Raw genomic sequence first — 22,787 nt, forward strand, 5'->3', positions numbered from 1 at the left:
TCATATTTTTTGGAGCTACCCTAAACTGTCTTGCTTTTGGGAGTCTATTTCAACTTTAATCTCAAAAGTCATGGGTAAACATTTTTTTCTCACACCACAAATGGCTTTATTATATGTTGATATAATTATTTTAACCAGTTCTGTGTCTGGCCACAGTATATCTATGCCCTTGGGGACCTTCATCTTAGTGCCTGGGGCGTATATATACACATACTTTGCTGCGATCACATGTACATCTGCGTGCGTTCCCGACGCCACCCGTTACCACCCTGATCGGTGAATGGAAACAGGTGCTGCCAAAGTTAATTAAAGTACCTGTAATGAATGATCACCAGCATCAGCGAGATGCCGATGGTGATTGTGAAATGAAAATAAAGAAAAACACACACACACACACACACACACACACTTCCTGAGTATTGTTCACAGTACACAGGAATAAAATCTGGGGACATCTTGTGTTCAAGAAGTAAAATTACACCTACATACATTAAAATGAATAAAGAAATAATCCCCCATTAACACCTTATCACCCCCCCCCCCCAAAAAAAAAAAATACCAAAATAAAACCCTTGTTAAAAAAATAAAAAAACTTAAATAGTTACCTAATCTGTCTCCTGTCTTTGTACTTATCTGTCCGTGTGTTGCCGACCTGGCTTGCCCGACCTCGAGAGCCATCTCCCTACCTTAGAGATAGTTCACAGATCATTAGTGACACTCTGCTATTTGGTGTCACTAACGCTCTGGTCCTTCCGTCTCCTGGCCTGGATCCTCCCTTCGGGAGATTCTCAGGTTACTGGAAGGCACATGTTCTCTTTGGCAGAATAGCCTACTGCTCTGATACCTGTTCTCCAGGTATTTCTCTCAAAGTATTTACTGTTGCACCAAAACACTTATATCTCTCCGGTGTCCAGAGGTTAGCGATATATCTGATGATCGGTGATACTGCAGATCATCAATAATCAGACCCTCTCTGTGTTACACCGATCGTTACAACAACATGGAAAAAAATACACTGTTATTACCAAATAAAATATTGTTTCCATACATTGTATTAAGAACTTATTTTAAAACATAACAACAAATGGGCAAATAAAATGTGTCGGTTTTTTTATACAGTTGTAAGTTTTATTTTAAAACTATAATGACTGAAAACTGAGAAATAAATGTTTTTATTTTGTATTTCTCCCATAAAAATGCATATGGGACAAAATAATTCTTAGCAAAAATTACCACCCAAAGAAAGCCCAATTTGTGGCAGGAAAAAACAGTTTATAGAGCATTTAGGTGTGAGAAAGTTATTGGCCAGTGAATGGGAGGAGCATTGAAATGTGAAAAATTCTCTGGTCATTAAGGGGTACACAATCTGTAGTGGTCAAGTGGTTAAATTATAGACCTTTCGTAATGCATCTACAGGGAGTGCAGAATTATTAGGCAAATGAATATTTTGACCACATCATCCTCTTTATGCAGGTTGTCTAACTCCAAGCTGTATAGGCTCGAAAGCCTACTACCAATTAAGCATATTAGGTGATTTGCATCTCTGTAATGAGGAGTGTGGTCTAATGACATCAACACCCTATATCAGGTGTGCATAATTATTAGGCAACTTCCTTTCCTTTGGCAAAATGAGTCAAAAGAAGGACTTGACAGGCTCAGAAAAAAGTCAAAAATAGTGAGATATCTTGCAAAGGGATGCAGCACTCTTAAAATTACAAAGCTTCTGAAGCGTGATCATCGAACAATCAAGCGTTTCATTCAAAATAGTCAACAGGGTCGCAAGAAGCGTGTGGAAAAACCAAGGCACAAAATAACTGCCCATGAACTGAGAAAAGTCAAGCGTGCAGCTGCCAAGATGCCACTTGCCACCAGTTTGGCCATATTTCAGAGCTGCAACATCACTGGAGTCCCCAAAAGCACAAGATGTGCAATACTCAGAGACATGGCCAAGGTAAGAAAGGCTGAAAGTCGACCACCACTGAACAAGACACACAAGCTGAAACCTCAAGACTGGGCCAAGAAATATCTCACTCTCATTTCATCAGTCCATAAAACCTAAGAAAAATCTTGAGTCTTGATGGGCCAGATGGATGGGCCCGTGGCTGGATTGGTAAAGGGCAGAGAGCTCCAGCCCAACTCAGACGCCAGCAAGGTGGAGGTGGAGTACTGGTTTGGGCTGGTATAATCAAAGATGAGCTTTTGGGGCCTTTTCGGGTTGAGGATGGAGTCAAGCTTAACTCCCAGTCCTACTGCCAGTTTCTGGAAGACACCTTCTTCAAGCAGTGGTAAAGGAAGAAGTTTGCATCCTTCAAGAAAAACATGATTTTCATGCAGGACAATGCTCCATCACACATGTCCAAGTACTCCACAGCGTGGCTGGCAAGAAAGGGTATAAAAGAAGAAAAACTAATGACATGGCCTCCTTGTTCACCTGATCTGAACCCCATTGAGAACCTGTGGTCCATCATAAAATGTGAGATTTACAAGGAGGGAAAACAGTACACCTCTCTGAACAGTGTCTGTGAGGCTGTGGTTGCTGCTGCACGCAATGTTGATGGTGAACAGATCAAAACACTGACAGAATCCATGGATGGCAGGCTTTTGAGTGTCCTTGCAAAGAAAGGTGGCTATATTGGTCACTGATTTGTTTTTGAATGTCAGAAATGTATATTTGTGAATGTTGAGATGTTATATTGGTTTCACTTGTAAAAATAAATAATTGAAACGGGTATATATTTGTTTTTTGTTAAGTTGCCTAATAATTATGCACAGTAATAGTCTCCTGCACACACAGATATCCCCCTAAAATAGCTAAAACTAAAAACAAACTAAAAACTACTTTCAAAAATATTCAGTTTTGATATTAATGAGTTTTTTGGGTTCAATGAGAACATGGTTGTTGTTAAATAATACAATATAATACATATTCCTCAAAAATACCACTTGCCTAATAATTCTGCACTCCCTGTGTTATGTGGCGCAAGACTTATTACTTCCAAATGGAAATGTGAAGAAATTCCATCTTACACACCTAAAAATAGTATGACCTTAGAATGACGTCAGATCTGTAAAGGATAGCGGAGATACCGCCGCATGGTCAAGCGACATGGCGGCTATCTCCGCGTATCAGCCGGCGGCCTCTGCCACGCAGCTACATGCTGCTGCTTTGCCTGGTCTTTCTAGTGCACATAGATTGAGAGCTACGCGCCAGGCGACAGGACCTTTATGCAAGTAAAAGAGGAGTCAGCTGATCAGCCAGTCAGCTGACTCCAGTAGTGCTCCGGATTGGCTGAGTGACTGGGGCGGCGCTGTGGAGCGCAGATTATATATAGGACCTGCCTGTCAGTTGCTGGTTGTCCGCTGTTGCAAATGCTAACGTGTTAGCGCTCAGACGCTAGTCAGATCCTACAGTGTGCTAGAACCAGCTGGAGCTGGGGATCCACACTTAGGCCTCAATTCACTAAGATTATCTCCTGTCTTTATTAACTCTTCTAGAGTTGTTACCATGGTGATAAGGCATGTAGTATTCAGGAAACATTTTACCTCAGGCAAACCTCAAGTTAACTCTTCTGTCTTTAAGTTAACTCTCCAATCCTTAAAATAACTCCAGAGTTAAAGACAGGCTGTTAATTAACTGCATGTGAAAATAACTACAGAGGAGGTAACTTAAGGAATGAAGAGATAAGATAACTCTAACTGTGTGGAGGTAAGTTTTCTCTTGCCTTATTATCTCCAGCATGATCTTAGTGAATTGAGGCCTTAAGGTCCGTACACACGCCGGACTTTTGGCAACGACGGGTCCGTCGTTGCCTCCCGCTGGGTGGGCGTGCCAGCGACAGTCCGGCGTGTGTACGCTCTGTCGTCAGACTGATACGGCTGTTCCTGAGCGATCCGCCCGGCGGATCGCTCAGAAACAGCCGTATCAGTCTGACGACAGAGCGTACACACGCCGGACTGTCGCTGGCACGCCCACCCAGCGGGAGGCAACGACGGACCCGTCGTTGCCAAAAGTCCGGCGTGTGTACGGACCTTTAGCCAGTTTCCGTTGATAGCTTAAAGTACTAATTGCATTGTGTATCTGTGTACTTAGTCTAGATCCCAGGTGTTGAAACCAAGGACTTCACACCTAGACTAGGATATTGCTACGTTGCTATTGTTTATCTGTTATGACCTTCTGCTTCCTTGACTACTCTCCTGTTTGCTGATTCGGTACCTCTGCCTATCTGATCATTGTTGCCTGAACCTAAACATCGAATCGGCCTTCCGTCTTTATACTTTATCTCTCCGTACGTTGCCTACCCTGCTTGTCTGACCTTCCTGTCCTCAGTAGTGGGCCTAGTCATTAGTGAGGAATCTCTAAGAGCTGTCACCTACTCCTTAGGTGATCAGCCCTTGCAGCACTGTCTAACACCTGCTCCTCAGGTGATCATCCTTGCAGCACAGTCAGTGGTCCGTGCTCCTCAGGTGTCCACTGGCTGCAGTACAGTGAATCCCCTGCTCCTCAGGGGATCCTTCGCTGCAGTATTATCTGAATCTCCCGCTCCTCGGTAGATTTCCTCTTCTAATTACTGTTGCACCAAAACATAATCCCATATTGGTTGTCCCGTGTTTAGCTATACTAGCATTATTGGTGATTCTGCAGATCACCACATAATCAGGTGGTGTCCTCTCTCCTTCAAAGCGGGGTTACGCCCGCGGAGCTAGCGGGGTTGTCCTGAGGGGTGCCGATTTCTTCTCCTGCTTGCATCATACCAGCTGTACCGGGGCATAAGTATCTCCTATTGTTTTGCACTCTGACTATTCTCATCTATGCACTTTGCTCTATAGGCTGCTCCTATCTAGTTGTTGTTAGCAGCCATTTGCACATTTTTGATATATTATATTTATATATATTTATACATACACTCTTGTACACTCATGCATTGTAATTTTCTATTTTGCTACTTTGCACTATTTTTGCACTAACATTACTGAACCCGGGTTCAAGCATTGTTGGGCTTTTATTCAGAAGCCCACTTTGCTGGTTTATTCATATATCTATTGCCTATTTACAGATTGATGCAACATGATGCTATTATGTATAATACTGTAGTATGTGATATTATTCCAGCAGGATATTGATTTTGGTCGCATTTTAATTGGTTTTACTTGATCCTTGATTCTCATTGTGTCAATTATTATCATTATATGTCAGTGTATTGTAATAAACTTTTTTTGTACCTTCTCCAGTGGTGCTGTATGTATGGGCTTTCTTTTTCCCTTTTATATCTGTGTTATTGGTGATACTGCAGATCACCAATAATCAGAAAAATCTGTGTTGCTGACACCAATCGTTACAAGGTCAAAGCCATTATATAATCCTGAGCTTTTGATTTACTATGATATAAAGAAAATACCCAATTTAGAGTAATTTACATATAACGCTATTATTTTGGTCTGGTGTATTATTTTGGTCTGGTATAGAGACCTCTGGCATTTAAAATAGCTTATTTTACAATTTTCATGCAATATTTTATTTTTGCATTGAAGAAAGTTTTTGGAATAGGTTTATTTTATAGGTAGTTCAAGAGGCCAACAAATAAAAGAGCATGTTTTGTTTTACGTTATTTTGTTTCTCATATGTACAATGTCCTGAAAATATTTCAATAACAATTATAAAAGAATAAAGAACTGCTTTATGTTTAAAAACAGCAGTTAAAATGGCAGTTCTTTATGTCCAGCTGGGGAATAAATATTAACTGGTAGATATTTATAACATGGCATAATGTCACCCAGTGGGAATGAGCCCTTACATAAAAATGCAAAAGACAGTACTCTGACAAAAGACTGCTTATGAATCGTGTGCGGGGGGGGGGGGGGGGGGGCGTTGCCAACATATTTTTGGACGACACACCTGAATCCCCATCGTCGTACATGGTATGGCTGGAAGGATTGGGATGTTTACTTGGATCAGCACAAGCCTCAGAAATGCATGCCAGCTCAAGTGGAAATCAGGCCTTAATTGTTTAGGAATTTAGGAGAGCTTGGATTTTGAAAGAAAAATGCTTGTGCCTTTCTTCTTTTACTTAGTCAACAGTTTGGGCTTTCTTTTTATCATATTTTTTTTCTTTATAATGCTCTATATGGTTTTCAACAGGCGATAGATCTGGATTGCAGGTAAAACAGTTTAGAGCATATACAAAAAATAAAATTGTGCCAGGGATATTTGGCTGCAGGGTGAAGCTGCTAGTAGAATTTTTTGTTCCTGATAAAATCAGTTATTTTCCTATCACACTATACCTCCCTCTATCGACTCCTAACACTTACCTACCGCTATCTAGGCCTAACACTAACTCCACTGATATATTCCTAATGCTAATCTACTGCTGTCTAACCCTAACACTAAGCTACACTAACCCACAGCTACCCACTCACACCCAGTAACTTACCCCACTGCCACTATCTCTACCTCCCCAATGCATTGGCTATATCTTGCACCGCAATTGTTCACCGGGCGCTGCTATAGCTACAATTAGTATTGAGGTCTATGCGACGACCAAGCTTCCAATCAGCCGCAGGCACCCATATTTACCGCAATTTAGCACCCAGCCTCTTATGTACTACAAGTCTACAATATAGTATGTTGGTCTAAATCCTGTATATAATATATAGCATTTATGGCACCTTCCAAGATGTACAGCAAGGCAGCGGCATAAAACATGTAATAAATGTGCATAAATATAACAGACCTTTCAGTTACCATGCAATCTTGGAAAGGATGTACTATTCTTCAAAATAATTTCACTGAAACATTGATGTTCAATTTTAATCAGAAAATGCCTTGTTTTATTGGAAACAAAGTAAAGCCAACCAACTTTGGCAGTTATGCATCAAAATATGAACACGTTTATTGTACAATATTATCAACAGTTCTCTGAGTTTGGATATTAGGGCACATATTCGTGTTTAGCATGAAATAATATTTGCAATACTGCATATGGAATATTGGTCTGATGCATTACTACAACATTTAGAGTAGCAAATGCAGATTGCCATGCAATCAGAATGCAACCCATGCCATCTGCATTGTGCTGCTGATCCCATTCACTACAGTGAATGGGTCAGCAATGCCCGCACCAGGATATATTACATCACAGGTCAGACAGTGGAGTCCCTGCACTTCTGGTGTTTTTGTGTCGCACACCATATACGTTGACAAAATACACATGGTAATGTCTAATGTTGAGAACGAGGTGGGGTGATGGTGGCTGCATTTGTTTTGGGGATAATAACTGGTGTAGTTAATATTTAAGGCTTATTTTTGCTGCACTTATTTCTGGTCTAATGATTACTATGCTTGTTATTGTAAGACACATAACATTCACAGTGCAGGCTAGTGATGGGTCATTCACGAACGAAAAGAGCCGGTTCTCAGTTTTGAAAGAGCCGATGCCTCAGCCACCCCACACAGCTCTGATTTTCTGTGAAATAAAGGGCGCGGAGGCATGCTGGAAGATGTAGTCCTCTTTCAGCTTGTAGGAGTGTATGGGGCGAAGCAGAGCAGTAGCAGGAGGGATTGCCCCAGTTAGATAAGCAGTCTGGAGTTGTCATGGAGACGGGGCGGGGCTTTTACTCCAATTTTGAGTGGTGTGTAGTGATATTTAATCAAGAGCCGATTCAGAGCTGTAAGAGCCGGCAGTTTAATGGGAGCTGATTCTCCGAGAAGAGCCGGAATTCCCATCACTAGTGCAGGCAGGTGCATTGGGATACAATGGAGTGCAGCATGGTAACGCACACGCATTAACAGTTACAGTGAAGCATACTTTTCATTGACTTTATGCTTTACTGTAGGCAAGGCATGGGTATCATGTGGCGCCGCTTTCCCAAACCAATGCATTCCTGCACACTTGTCTTTCAGGCAGGGAACACACTTGTCTTTCAGTTTTCTGCACACTAAGGCCTTGATTCATAAAGCATTCCCGCATGCGGAAATGCTGAAAACGGCTCACTTTACCAACCACACAGCAAAATCTGTATTCATAAAGGCTTTTTCCGCATGAAAAGCCAACATTCGCGAGCAGAGTGATAAATCACCACCTTGTGCAGTGATTATCATAACAAAAGTAACAAATGTCAATTCATAAAGATTAGAGGTAGCGGTATGCGGACAGGGATTACCGCTACCTCTGATGTGGCGAGAAGCGTGCGGAATCCATTGCAGTGAATGGGACAGACCTCCCAAGCAGCTGCAGAGAGAACACCGCACAGAGGGACTCCGCCTGCTTCTCCCGTTTCCGCATGCCTACCGACAGCCTAACGCTAGCCTACAGCGGAATATCTCCGTACGCCTATCACAACTAGAAACATTTTTATGAATTACCACCCTGAAGGCTGAAATACCGACAGCGGTGTTTCCCCGCTCGAGTTTACCTTACCGACAGCACATTTATGAATCGAGGCCCATGTGTGTTTCTATGCAGAAAAACGCACACATTTTTTCACAGCTGCTAGTGTCATTGATACATAAAAACTGACAAAATGTGTAGAATCATTATGCAGAATGTCAGGTTTTTTTTCTGCGTGCAAAAAATGCATTAAGTGTGAACTAGCCCATTGATTAACATGAGTTTTTCTGTGCAGAAATTGCACATTGTGTTCCCTGCCTCAGCTTGCTATGTGTGTTTTTCTGTAGGAGTTGTCTGACAGTGCTGCATTGCTGTCAGTTGTTTTTCTGCATGTGAAAAACACTAGGTGTGAACTAGCCCATTGATTAACACTGATTCTCAGTTTTTCTATGCAGAAAATGCGCAGAAAAACAGACAAGTGTGACCCCTGCCTTGGCTGGATTCATGCTTTTCTATCAGTTTTCCTGCATGAGTTTCTGACCATGCTGCATTGCAGTTTTTCTCCATGTGAAAAAACACATTCAAGTGTGACACAGCCCATTGATTAACATTGGTTCTCAGTTTTCTTATACAGAGAATTCAGATAGACAAGTGTGAATCAAGCCTAATATACATATGTGTAACGTAAGTTGTACATCCATATTCATGCAGGGATTCCCCAAGATCTGAACATTTTCAAATGGGTTCCTTCTAACAAAAAAAAGGTTGCGAACCACTAAAATAGACTGTAGGGCGAGATAATATGGACTAACACCATTTCCATTCAAGTATTATCGCAATATTCACAGTCACATTCACTTTCCTGAGGCCAAAGGAGGGGAAAACATGGACAAATTACACAGTCCTGACAGATAATTACACGCTACGTATGCAATATATATATATATATATATATATTCTAATCTAGGCAGTCTATTCACTTCTTAGGATGATAACATGGAGATTTATTCCTCAAAAATATCCCCAAGAAAACTTGGGAGAAAAAAATGGATCAGATCGAGCCCACTGTGTAGTTTTTGCTTTCAGGTAAAGTGATAGCTATGTATCTGTGCTCAGGCTGCTTTCTACTTGTCTGTGAATTTCAAGCTCCTCGTATTTTCCCAGTCACCACTTCCCGTCTGCTAACTGCGCTGTCTCCTTGGCTGCAGCAGGTTATCTCGTCTAACATCCCCTTTCCCGTTATCCCCTCTTGCTGTATCTCTTATCATTCTGCTAATAACTCCCCAGTTTTCACCCCTCTGCCACCCCCTCTCCTCAGAAACTGCGCCACAGCATGTATCGGGCGCCTGCCGCCTTCCCCAACTGTCTCACGCTAGTCTCAGTCTGACTCTGCAGTCTGCACTTCCCGCCGTCTGCCTTCACCACTGCGCATGCCCAACCAACCCCCCCCTTCTCCCTCTCCCTTACTGAATGATGTCCCTGCAAATGCACAAGCCTATATAGGTCCGTGCATTCTCTTCTTGGCCGCGCGCTCCCCCTAGTGGCACCTCCGTTTTTCTTCCTCCTGCAGCATTCTCAAAGAAGCAAATTGCTTACACGTATGTGTGTAGGGTTCCATACAAAGCATGCAGAACTATATTTTTTCTTGTTATTATTGTAGCTTATCAAAATCATATACACATAAACACAAATTGTACTCCCGTCCATCACTGCGAAAGCAGATATATCCTCATATCAAATTCTTAGGGGTGTCCACTAGGTGGCGCCCACCGTATGCTTTTTCATTCTGACGTTTGTGTCTTCTGTGCGTTCGGAAGAGGAGCAGAACAGGCAGGAATGTGATGTATATGAATGTATAGCCAGTCAGTGTTTTACAATACGTCGTGTACTCATTGAGGGGAAACGTCTACTAATTTTCTCTGTAATCACTGGCGTGGTTTGTGCGAGCTAACTTTTGAAAGGTGGCGATTGTTTAGTGACATCATCAAAAAGCGCTGTTTACTAAGGTTGCTACGGATGCTGTTTCTATGGAGACCAACATGGAAGCAAAAGCAATTGAAGCTGGCTGGCTATGAGTGAGTAAAAATAGTGTTATGAATAGTTTACAGAAGTCTTTTCAGTGCATTCAGTGATCCATATGTGCTATTCCTGTTTATGGCTGAATGGATTTGTTATAATTCAGACTGACACAGTGTCTGTGCATGCAAATGAGATTCTGTTTTTTGCTTTTAGTTTCCATGAAAAATGTCTGTCCTGGAAGAATGGAAAACTGATGTGCAGCCTCGCCACCCCTGGTAAGTGTATGGAATCGATGTCTGTTATTCTGAAAATGCAAACCTATGTTCCAGATACAATACATAATCTACAAAGACTTTGCAGTGTATCTTTACTTTTCCTAGAAAAAAATCCTTAGCAATGTTCACACACACGCTCACGCTAAAAAAAAGAGCAAATCAAAATACTAAAATAGACCCCTTTCCTTGTATGCAAAACACAACACTTGTAGAGCACAGAGATATCTCACAGACATTGGGCAAAAAGACTATGCAATCAAAAAAAGAAAAGATCCCATCTGTGTATCAAATGATAGGCTGAACAATACTGATTGCAACATGAAAAAACCTTTATTGGAGAAAACACTCTGACATTAAAAACAGTTAAAAACATAATTCCCTAATCATGGTTGTAATCAGTACCCCCTGCTGTAAAAATATAAATATGTACTTCCAAGTTGTAGGTACAACCCCAGAAGAAGAAAAAAAGGGGGGGGGGGGAGAGAGGTTGCCCAGAAGCAAAGATTCTTATGTGCAAAACGTGCCAGTGCACACACAGAAAAAAAAAATTTCTAACAAACAAAAACATATTTGTGAATAAAAATATATAGTGAAAAAAAGTTTAAAAATGAAAAATAACTGGGCAGTTAAAGTGACCTATCATTTCCCATGCATTAGAATACATTTTCATGCATGGGCTTGTGCATAGGTCACTTTTGAATGCCTAGCTATTTTTCATTTCCAAACTTTTTTTCACAATATATATTTTTTTATATATCGCCTCTCATTACCCATGCATTAGAAATACATTGTAATGGATAGCGGAGATGCCGCCGCAGCGGTGAGCGGCATGGCGGCTGTCTCAGCCGGCGGCCTTCGCCACGCGCAGTTACATGGTGGAGTTTTGCCTGGTCCGTCAGTTGCACATAGACTGAGGGCTACGCGCGCACCAGGCGACAGGACCTTTATGCGAATAGAAGGGGAGTCAGCTGATCGTCCGGTCAGCTGACTCCAGCAGTGCTCCTGATTGGTTGAGTGACTGGGGCGGCGCTGTGGGGCGCTCTCAGTATATATAGGACCTGCCTGTCAGTAGCTCCTCATCTGCTGTTGCAAATGCTACATGTTAGCACTCAGACCTTAGTCAGATCCCAAAGTGTGCTAGAACCAGCAGGAGCTGGGGATCCACACTTAGTCAGATTCTGTTGATAGCTAAAGTACTAATTGAATTGTATTATTTGTTATGACCTTCTGCTAGCCTTGACTACTCTTCTGCTTACTGATTCTGTGCTTCTGCCTATCTGATCCTGTTGCCAACTCAGCCTGAACATTACTCTGATTTAAGCCTTCTGTCTTTGTACCGTATCTGTCCGTTTGTTGCCGAATCTGCTTGTCTGACTCTCCTACCCTCACCAGTGAGCTTAGTCTCTGGTGAGGGATTCTCTGTACAGCTTAATCACCTGCTCCTCAGGTGACCAGTAGCTTAATCACCTGCTTCTCAGGTGACCAGTAGCTGCAGTACAGTCTTAAAGGGAAGGTTCAGGGAGGGTGGTTAAAAAATAAAAATCAATTTCCTCTTACCTGGGGCTTCCTCCAGCCCGTGGCAGGCAGGAGGTGCCCTCGCCGCCGCTCCGCAGGCTCCCGGTGGGCACCTCCTGCCTGCCACGGGCTGGAGGAAGCCCCAGGTAAGTGGAAATTGATTTTTATTTTTTAGCTACCCTCCCTGAACCTTCCCTTTAATCACCTGCTCCTCAGGTGACCAGTAGCTGCAGTACAGTCTTAATTACCTGCTCCTCAGGTGATTAGGAGTTGCAGTACAGTCTTGATCTCCTGCCCCTCAGGTGATCACCTGCTGCAGTACAGTCTGAATCACCCGCTCCACGGGTGATCAGTATATGTTGTCTTACTGTGCACCACCCGCTCCTCGGGTGAACTGATTACTAGTTCATCTGCATCTCCAGCTTGCTGGAGTGCTGATCCCTGTGTTCTATAGAGATATCTCCCTCTACCAGCTTCTCTGGGGGAGTTGGTATCTCTATCTGTATTACTGTTGCACCAAACACCTATCTTTACATCTGGTTGTCCTGTGTCTCGCTATACTCGCATTATTGGTGATTCTGCAGATCACCACATAATCAGAAAATCTGTTCTTGTTGACACCAATCGTTACATACATTTTTAAGCATGGGCTTGTGCACAGGTCACTTTGACTGCCCAGTTATTTTTCATTTTTAAACTTTTTTTTCACTATATATTTTTATTCACAAATTTGTTTTTGATTTTTTTTTTGTTTGTTATAAATTTGTTTTATTTTTTTGTGCACTGGCACGTTTTGCACATCTTTGCTTCTGGGCAACCTCAATGTCAGAGTGTTTTCTTCAATAAAGGTGTTTTCATGTTGCAATCAGTATTGTTCAGCCTATCATTTGATACACTGATGGGATCTTTTCTTTTTTTGATTGCATACCCTTTCCTTGTATGTCTACATATCTCCAGATGCATAGATATTGCCATGGTAGTCTACTGCCAGCCGACATTGGTAGTATTGAACAATAGTGATGAAATTTTATCTCATCCCGTGGGGGCATAACAGTAGCCCCCGTGACTCCCCACCATCATCGGAGTCGGAGCTAATTGGGCCCAGTTCTGTATTGACTTGCAGAGTGACAGCCATGGAGCGTGATACTTTACCTACTTCCAGTGGCAGAACAGATCCTCACACCACTTTTCAGCATAGCCGCATGCGGTGCAGCTCCTGATGCATGCCATGTGACATGACGAGAGTGGAACCACAATTCAATGCTTGCATTTGGTTAAATCTAAATATGTATGGACATTCCCCTTCATTTTCCTCTTTGCCGCAAGAATATAGACTGCTCGGCCTGCGGTTACACTGAATAGAGGAGTGAGAACCTGTCCTGCCACTGGAAGTAGGTGTGCACAAAGGTTGCTTGTTGGGAGGAGGAGTAGGAGGATATGCGCACACAGGATAATTCTGCAATCTTTGGGGAAACGGGCCGGGGCAGCATATGTATATGTACTGTATGTCGCCGGTGAGCCAGACTCAGGGTGAGCTGAATGATGGCTCACCCTGCTGCCGCTCGAATCCCCGGCGGCATAAAATACTATTCCCCCTCCGAGTCATGGCAACCACGGAGGGAGATGTAATTACCCTTACGCACACCACGCACTATAACATTACTGCCTAGTGGCTGCAGCTTTGGCACTTTGAGTCCACCAAGAGAAAAGTATGGGTCCCCGGTTCGAATCCCAGCCAGGTCAGCATCTGCAAGGAGTTTGTATGTTCTCCTCGTGTCTGCGTGGGTTTCCTCTGGGCACTCTGATTTCCTCCCACATCCCAAAAAAACATACAGATAAGTTAATTGGCTTCCCCCTAAAAATTCCCCCTAAATTTGCCCTAGACTGCGATACATACACTACACAACACATACAGTGGCTTGCAAAAGTATTCGCCCCCTTGAATTTTTCCAAATTTTTGTCATATTACTGCCACAAACTTAAATCAATTTTATTGGAATTCCACGTGAAAGACCAATACAAAGTGGTGTACACGTGGGAAGTGGAATGAAAATCATACAGGATTCCAAACATTTTTTTTTAAATAACTGCAAAATGGGGTGTGCGTAATTATTTAGCCCCCTTTGGTCTGAGTGCAGTCAGTTGTCCATAGACATTGCCTGATGAGTGCTAATGCCTAAATAGAGTGCACCTGTGTGTAATCTAATGTCAGTACAAATACAGCTGCTCTGTGGTGGCCTCAGAGGATGTCTAAGAGAATATTGAGAGCAACAACACCGTGAAGTCCAAAGAACACACCAGGCAGGTCAGGGATAAAGTTATTGAGAAATTTAAAGCAGGCTTAGGCTACAAAAAGATTTCCAAAGCCTTGAACATCCCACGGAGCACTGTTCAAGCGATCATTCAGAAATGGAAGGAGTATGTGTCACAGGAGCCCTAGTGGTCTGACCGCACTTAGCCTTCTAAACGGTGCCAGCGCACAGATCGTGCGAACTCTGGTCGCTGTCAATGCGCAGGAACCGCTAAGAATTAGCCGCAGACAACTCAGAAGGGAGCCTGTGAGACACGGGCAATTACAACGTACACACGAATCCACGGTATCTGCCACCACCACTGGTATGGGCCAGTGGACCCGATTTACTGACTGACTAGTCCTGCGAATAAAACGGGTAAACACACGGTATTCTGTCTAGCCAACGACAAACAAACAGTAGCGTATCTTCAGAGACCCGGGATCAGTTCTGTGTGTGCTGATAAGCAGGGTAGCGGAACAGTGAATGACTTGGAGGAAGTCTTTTATTCACAGCAATATAAATAATTAATATATACAGACAATTATTAAAATCAACAATTATTAAAACAGTAATAGCCAGTATAAAAAATAAAAGAAGGGAGAAAAATACTTAGTTCCTGGAAAGATGTCCTTTTTGTGGGAAAAATCAGAGTTCTGGGTTTCAATCAAAGTTCAGAGTTCAGACCAGGTGGATGCCAGCATATCCTCAAGCTGGCACCGATGAGTTCAAGATGTTTTCAGGGTGGAGGACTAGATGCCCACCTGCTGGCCAGGTGCTTTTGATGAAGCTGGTTTGGGGGTGTGGCAATGCCGGCCCCTCTGAGTCACCAACCAATGACAGTTCATTCCCTCTGAGAGATTTTAGGGCTAAACTTATGAAATGCTGTAACTCCTGAACCATACACGTTATATTTAGGGGGGTAACAGCGTCATACTTGTTGGAAAATACAGATTAATATGACATCAGACACGGTTAAGCCAGCGGGTCAGGCTCCTGAGAAGATTCATATCTCGATAACCGGACGGTCTATCCCAAGGAATTTCATATCCGCACGATGGCCAGATTTTACCGAACAAGACGATATGAATTTTATAGCTGTGCGACATACGGTTTTCGTATGCTGACAGGAAATCATATCACCCATGCTTTTCTTATGGCCCGTGCTCGGTGCCGGATCGGCTGGCTTTCTATGGCCCCCCTGTGGAGCCAGTTTCCTGGTCCTTTTCATGGGGACATCTGCTGTAGGGGGAATGAGCTGGGCCCTGCAGGGAGTCCAGCCATGTGCGACATTCCTGAGGGGTGAGGGGACTGCTCTGGCTCACAGGGGAACAGATCTCTGGATTTAAAACAACACAAAATGTAATTTTCGGATCGCTTGCACGACTGCTCAGATCCGACAGGGAGCGATCAGGAAAGCGACTGTGAATTCTCTAGATTCACCTGCGTTTCTCAAGGCTATTCCGTGACACCTCCCTTTCCTGACGCTGTGTAGAGGGTTGTCAGCAAGACATCCGTCGTAGCAGCCATTGGCGCTGTTGGGCCTAGTTCCCCCTGACACCGGGACAGCCCATCAGCGTTCCGGTGTCGGCCAACCTGGCTGACGGGTCTCGGGTTGCCGGTGCGGCAGGGAAACCTATTGGAGCCTGTGGCTCGGTTCCCCTGGACCGGTCGCGGTCTGCTACCCTCAGGGTTGACCCGACATGGACCGTTCTGGACACGGCGTTTGCGCCACTGCAGTCGGACGTGGTGTCTGCCGGGACTGCTGACAACGGGCAGTGGGTTGGTTAGGTCAACAGCCAGCCCACGCAGGGTTCCCCTGCTAAGTGGCTGTGGACCTAAGGGAACCCCGTGGGAATCCCTGGACCTTCCCAGCTCCTGACAGACAGCACATGCTCTGCAGTAGTTTGCTACATCCCTGTTCATCCGGGGCCAATAAAACTGTTTCCGAATACCGGCAAGTGTCTTGCGGACCCCTGAGTGCCCTGTCAGAGGATTACCATGTGCGGATTTCAGCACATGTCCCCTGAACGCACTCGGGACCACAAGCCATTTGGTATTCGCGTGGGATCTACCTGTAGGGGGCTGTACAGACTCACTGTACAGTCTCCCACCTTCCCAGTACACCTTGAAAGCGGCCCCGTCTGCGAGGGGCTCAGCGGCTTGCTGCCTGAGCACCTCCAGGCTTGGGTCATTTTGTAGTGCGGCTGAGAATACGGCGCTGTCATTTTCAGCCAACTGGCTCATGTCACACTAGGGCAGCGGCTGAAAGGTCTCATCCCTGCGGTCAGAGGAGGGGGAGGAGGCCGGAACCCCTCCACCTGTTCTGAGCTCGGGTTCTGAGCAGTGCAGCTGCGCGGTACTGCTAGCACAGGTACACTGTCAGAATGGCACAGACGGACATTACTCAAATCATCATTGCATGCAGTAATGACATTGATAGGTATAGACATTTTTTTATTACAGACAGGTTGTACAGTAAACTCAGGTACAGTTACAGCATCATCACAACAGACAGTCTGTACATCAAACTCAGGTGCCTTTGAAGCAGGCACTATTGAACCTGGTACCCTTGAACTGGGCACATTCAACCCACCTCCCCCTGGTGCTCCCCCAAGTGTATAAAGTACCTGGTGGTGGGTGGAGAGTCTGTCTCCTTCCGTGAGCGACAAGGCGGTCGTGGCAGGTTCATAGTAGGACACAAGCTTGCCCAAATCAGTCCCCAGCAACACAGGGACTGGGAGATCCTTCATAACCCCAACAACCCTTTCGTGGACCCCTCCTCCCCAATCCAGTTTCACTCTCGCGTGGGCTATGTGAAAAAGGGTGCCCTCTACTCCAGTAAGGGCAAGGGATCGGCTGGAGCTGATGCTCTCCTTTGGCACAAGGTGTGAGTGAACTAACGTGATGTCAGCTCCGGTGTCTCGAAATCCGGTGACAACTTTGCCGTTCACTCTAACAAGTTGCTGCTGGTCGGTTCGGTCGCGGATTTCCTTTCCGCGGGCAAACAGGACAAAATCTGATGATCCAGGCTGTGGTCCGCTGGCGGGTTGCCTCTGCTGTGGGTGAGGTACAGGTGATGCAGATGATCCAGGTGCTGGTGGTGTCTGTCTCCGCTCCGGACAGTCGAATTTCATGTGTCCGGGCTGGCGGCAGTAGTGACAGGTGACCTCTCCAGGGGCTGCAGGCCTGGGCGCAGCAGCTGCGCTGGGTGGCCTCTGTGGCTGACGGCTCACAGGGGCAGGAGAGTCTGCCAAGGTATTGGGCTGACCTCCTCTCCAGCTGGATGGGACAGTTCTGCGGGTATCAGCCACCCGGGTAGTTGCAAAAGTCTCAGCAAGGTCTGCAGCGACAGTGGCTGAAGCCGGCCTGCGTTCTAACACAAACTGTCGTACATCAGCAGGGCAAATGTTCAGAAATTGTTCCAGGACTATTTAGTCCTCCAGGACATCATAAGACCCTTTGGTGAGGCCTCGAGTCCACTGGCGGAGTGTGGTGAGCAAGCTGCTGACCACATCTCGGTACGAATCAGAAGACTTTTTCTGCCAGGCCCTGAACTTTTTCCGATAGGCTTCTGGCGTCAGCTGGTACTTAGTAATGATAGCGTCTTTTATAGCAGCATAATCATTATCCTTCTCTGCAGGCAATTCTGCGAAGGCGTCAAGCGCTTTGTAGCGCAGCAAAGGTGTCAGATGTCTGGCCCACTGGTCTTGGGACAGACGATACTGACGGCATGCTTTCTCAAAAGATCGCAAAAACAAGTCAATGTCTGTGTCTTTCTCAATAGTAGCAAATTTAAATTTTGCACTTACGGGTGGTGCAGCTCCTTCAGCAGGGAGGCTGGGCGGTGAACTCCGGCTGGCCTGTTGAACCTTTGCCATGTTGAGCTCATGCTGTCGTTTCTCCCGCCTCTCTGCAGATTGGCGCTCCCGTTCCTCTCGTGCTTCCATGTACTGCATGTACTTTTCCAGGTCAGTCTCCATCAGTTTTTGTAATGCCTGCTGCATTACCGGGTCAGCACAAACGGACAGACCAGTACTGGCCGATTCCAGGCGAGTACTTTCAGAAACTCTGGGATTGGGGTCCATACTGACAGTCTCTGGCGTAACTGTTGCAACAGGGCCTGCAGGATGCTCAACCTCTGTACGCCTAGGATCTTCAGCCTCTGGTTCCCCTTGCCTTGAGTCAGATGGGTCAGCGTCTACCTCAGCAGACACATCCAGCTCCCGCAGTTGCTGGGTATCCCATTGAAACAATTCCGCTACCAGGTCCTGTTGTTTCTTGCGGCCGACATCAATGCCTCTCTCTTGGCAAAGATTTTGCAGGTCCACTAGGCACATTTTCTTGTAGTTCCCGGACATTTCCACGCCAAATAAAATAAAACTTTTGGGGAGGGGTACTGGCTACACAGTCTCTCTGTATATATAAAAAATATATTGCCTTCCAGCTACACCAATGAATTAGTTCGTTTCTCGATAGCGCTAGCGCTATCTTAGATACTTTTCAGCACAACACAGGTCCCACCCGCTGCCTAACACTGTCACAGGAGCCCTAGTGGTCTGACCGCACTTAGCCTTGTAAACGGTGCCAGCGCACAGATCGTGCGAACTCTGGTCGCTGTCAATGCGCAGGAACCGCTAAGAATTAGCCGCAGACAACTCAGAAGGGAGCCTGTGAGACACGGGTAATTACAACACACACGATTCCACGGTATCTGCCACCACCACTGGTATGGGCCAGTGGACCCGATTTACTGACTGACTAGTCCTGCGAATAAAACGGTTAAACACACGGTATTCTGTCTAGCCAACAACAAACAAACAGTAGCGTATCTTCAGAGACCCGGGATCAGTTCTGTGTGTGCTGATAAGCAGGGTAGCGGAACAGTGAATGACTTGGATGAAGTCTTTTATTCACAGCAATATAAATAATTAATATATACAGACAATTATTAAAATCAACAATTATTAAAACAGTAATAGCCAGTATAAAAAATAAAAGAAGGGAGAAAAATACTTAGTTCCTGGAAAGATGTCCTTTTTGTGGGAAAAATCAGAGTTCTGGGTTTCAATCAAAGTTCAGAGTTCAGACCAGGTGGATGCCAGCATATCCTCAAGCTGGCACAGATGAGTTCAAGATGTTTTCAGGGTGGAGGACTAGATGCCCACCTGCTGGCCAGGTGCTTTTGATGAAGCTGGTTTGGGGGTGTGGCAATGCCGGCCCCTCTGAGTCACCAACCAATGACAGTTCATTCCCTCTGAGAGATTTTAGGGCTAAACTTATGAAATGCTGTAACTCCTGAACCATACACGTTATATTTAGGGGGGTAACAGCGTCATACTTGTTGGAAAATACAGATTAATATGACATCAGACACGGTTAAGCCAGCGGGTCAGGCTCCTGAGAAGATTCATATCTCGATAACCGGACGGTCTGTCCCAAGGAATTTCATATCCGCACGATGGCCAGATTTTACCGAACAAGACGATATAAATTTTATAGCTGTGCAACATACGGTTTTCGTATGCCGACAGGAAATCATATCACCCATGCTTTTCTTATGGCCCGTGCTCGGTGCCGGATCGGCTGGCTTTCTATGGCCCCCCTGTGGAGCCAGTTTCCTGGTCCTTTTCATGGGGACATCTGCTGTAGGGGGAATGAGCTGGGCCCTGCAGGGAGTCCAGCCATGTGCGACATTCCTGAGGGGTGAGGGGACTGCTCTGGCTCACAGGGGAACAGATCTCTGGATTTAAAACAACACAAAATGTAATTTTCGGATCGCTTGCACGACTGCTCAGATCCGACAGGGAGCGATCAGGAAAACGACTGTGAATTCTCTAGATTCACCTGCGTTTCTCACGGCTATTCCGTGACAGTATGGCACAACTGTAAACCTACCAAGACAAGGCCGCCCACCTAAACTCACAGGCCGGACAAGGAAAGCACTGATCAGAAATGCAGTCAAGAGGCCCATGGTGACTCTGGACGAGCTGCAGAGATCTACAGCTCAGGTGCGGGAATCTGTCCATAAGACAACTATTAGTTGTGCACTGCACAAAGTTGTACTGGTCAGATGAGACCAAAATGGAACTTTTTGGCCAAAATGCAAAACACTATGTGTGGTGGAAAACTAACACTGCACATCACTCTGGACACACCATCCCCACTGTCAAATATGGTGGTGGCAGCATCATGCTCTGGGGGTGCTTCTCTTCAGCAGGGACAGGGAAACTGAGCAGAGTTGATGGAAAGATGGATGGAGCCAAATACAGGGCAAACTTGGAAGAAAACCTCTTGGAGACTGCAAAAGACTTGAGACTGGGGCGGAGGTTCACCTTCCAGCAGGACAACGACCCTAAACATAGGCAAACACAAGGGGGGATTACAGCTGCCCAGAATCCCCCCTCAGACCAGGGCCAGTGTAGTGTCTGGGGATAGGCACGAGTTGAGACACCAGAATATCTGCAGGCATCCTGCAGCTCACAGCACTGCCCCCTTTCTTTCCCTGCTACAGCTGACTTTAGATATAGCTGCAGCGTGTACAGAGTATAGAGCAGCAGTGTGTGTACAGAGCATGGAGCAGCTCTGGGAAACAAAACAGAGTCAGGTATGATCACAGCCCTGTGCCTTGCTGTGTGAAGGCTTCACTTTCCCCTTCATTACCAATGGCAGCTGTCCTCATTATTATCTGTATCCAAACTGCTCCTGATCGTTTCCCATTGTCGTCCAGGAAATTGCATTATGTGTACCCAGCATGATGTCCTAACATATTATTATACTGTATTGTGCGTGGCTGAGGGAGATCTTTCAGGAATCCACCCCTTGAAAATCCTGGGTTTGCCTCTGCTAAACATAAAGCCAGGGCAACAATGAAATGGTTTAAAACAAAACATACCCATGTGTTAGAATGGCCCAGTCAAAGTCCAGATCTAAATCCAATCGAGAATCTGTGGCAAGATCTGAAAACTGCTGTTCACAAACGCTGTCCATCTAATCTGACTGAGCTGGAGCTGTTTTGCAAAGAAGAATGGGCAAGGATTTCAGTCTCTAGATGTGCAAAGCTGGTAGAGACATACCCTAAAAGACTGGCAGCTGTAATTGCAGCAAAAGGTGGTTCTACAAAGTATCGACTCAGGGGGCTGAATAATTACGCACACCCCACTTTGCAGTTATTTTTTTTTTTTTTCTAAATGTTTGGAATCATGTATGATTTCCGTTCCACTTCTCACGTGTACACCACTTTGTATTGGTCTTTCACATGGAATTCCAATAAAATTGATTCATGTTTGTGGCAGTAATATGACAAAATGTAAAAAACTTCAAGAGGGCCGAAAACTTCAAGAGGGCAAATACAATACGTGGGTTTTAATTATGGAGGCATGTATTATTTTAAAACTATAATGGCCAAAAACTGAGAAATAATGATTTTTTTCAGTTTTTTTTGTTATTCTTCCTGTTAAAATGCATTTACAGTAAAGTGGCTCTTAGCAAAATGTACCCCCCAAAGAAAGCCTAATTGGTGGTGGAAAAAACGAGATATAGATCAGTTCATTGTGATAAGTAGTGATAAAGTTATAGGCTAATGAATGGGAGGTGCACATTGCTCAGATGCATAAAGTGAAACCGACTGAGGGCTAAAGTGGTTAAAGGGATTTTTAAAATCGCCAGCACTTAAAAAAAAAAAAAAAAAAAAAATCGCTCAGAGTGAATAAGCCCTAGCTGTAATTTTTCATAGTGTTGTGATCTAATTTAAAAATGCCTCTATACCAGCACATCCCAGTCGTTTAATAGTGTGACTGGTACAAACTTCACATAATGTTTATATCCATTCAAATTCATCTATATTTAAAGCAGGTCTGTGTGCTTAGCTAAAATAAAACGTTATCATTGCATAATAGCACATAAAAAATGTTTCATTTTACTCTTGAAGTTTCAGGCATGTTGCCACTGAAGCTGCTTTTACATTTGGCAGCCTCTGGAGAGAGATCTGTTCCAGTACTATGTGTGACTATATTGTTATGTACAGAGCTGGGGGAGTAGAGAACACTAGGCATGCCCATATTAGCCATCGCGTGTGGAGACAGGTAACCACAGGTCACACATCTGGAAGCAACCGAGAGGTCACTGTCATCCTAACCTCTAAAGTAAAGGTATTGCAGGATTTTTTTTCTTTTATTTAAACAACCAGTTAGAAAGGTGATTAGAGTGACCGGTGCTCCGTTTTGTGGAGCCAGACATTTTCCTGAACATGAAAAGTGAAAAGTTCCTTGCATATTCGTAGTAGTAGTGATGCATCATGGGATACATCATATGCTCACTCCAATCTGAATAATAGCGAATACCTTCTGTTTTAAGAAGGCAAT

General features: G+C 44.6%; 1 protein-coding gene across 1 annotated transcript in view; it reads left to right on the forward strand.

Moving 5' to 3' along the window:
* Nucleotides 1-9,819: 9,819 nt before the first annotated feature.
* FAM47E (family with sequence similarity 47 member E) overlaps nt 9,820-22,787 on the forward strand; it is a 41,121-nt gene continuing 28,153 nt past the window's right edge. The window contains exons 1-2 of the mRNA XM_068233545.1: nt 9,820-10,399; nt 10,557-10,618. Coding sequence (XP_068089646.1) covers nt 10,569-10,618 — 50 coding nt within the window. The 5' untranslated portion in view covers nt 9,820-10,399; nt 10,557-10,568. The remainder of the gene's footprint in view (nt 10,400-10,556; nt 10,619-22,787) is intronic.

The sequence above is a fragment of the Hyperolius riggenbachi genome, chromosome 1 (genome assembly GCF_040937935.1).
Source record: "Hyperolius riggenbachi isolate aHypRig1 chromosome 1, aHypRig1.pri, whole genome shotgun sequence".
Lineage (NCBI taxonomy): Eukaryota > Metazoa > Chordata > Amphibia > Anura > Hyperoliidae > Hyperolius > Hyperolius riggenbachi.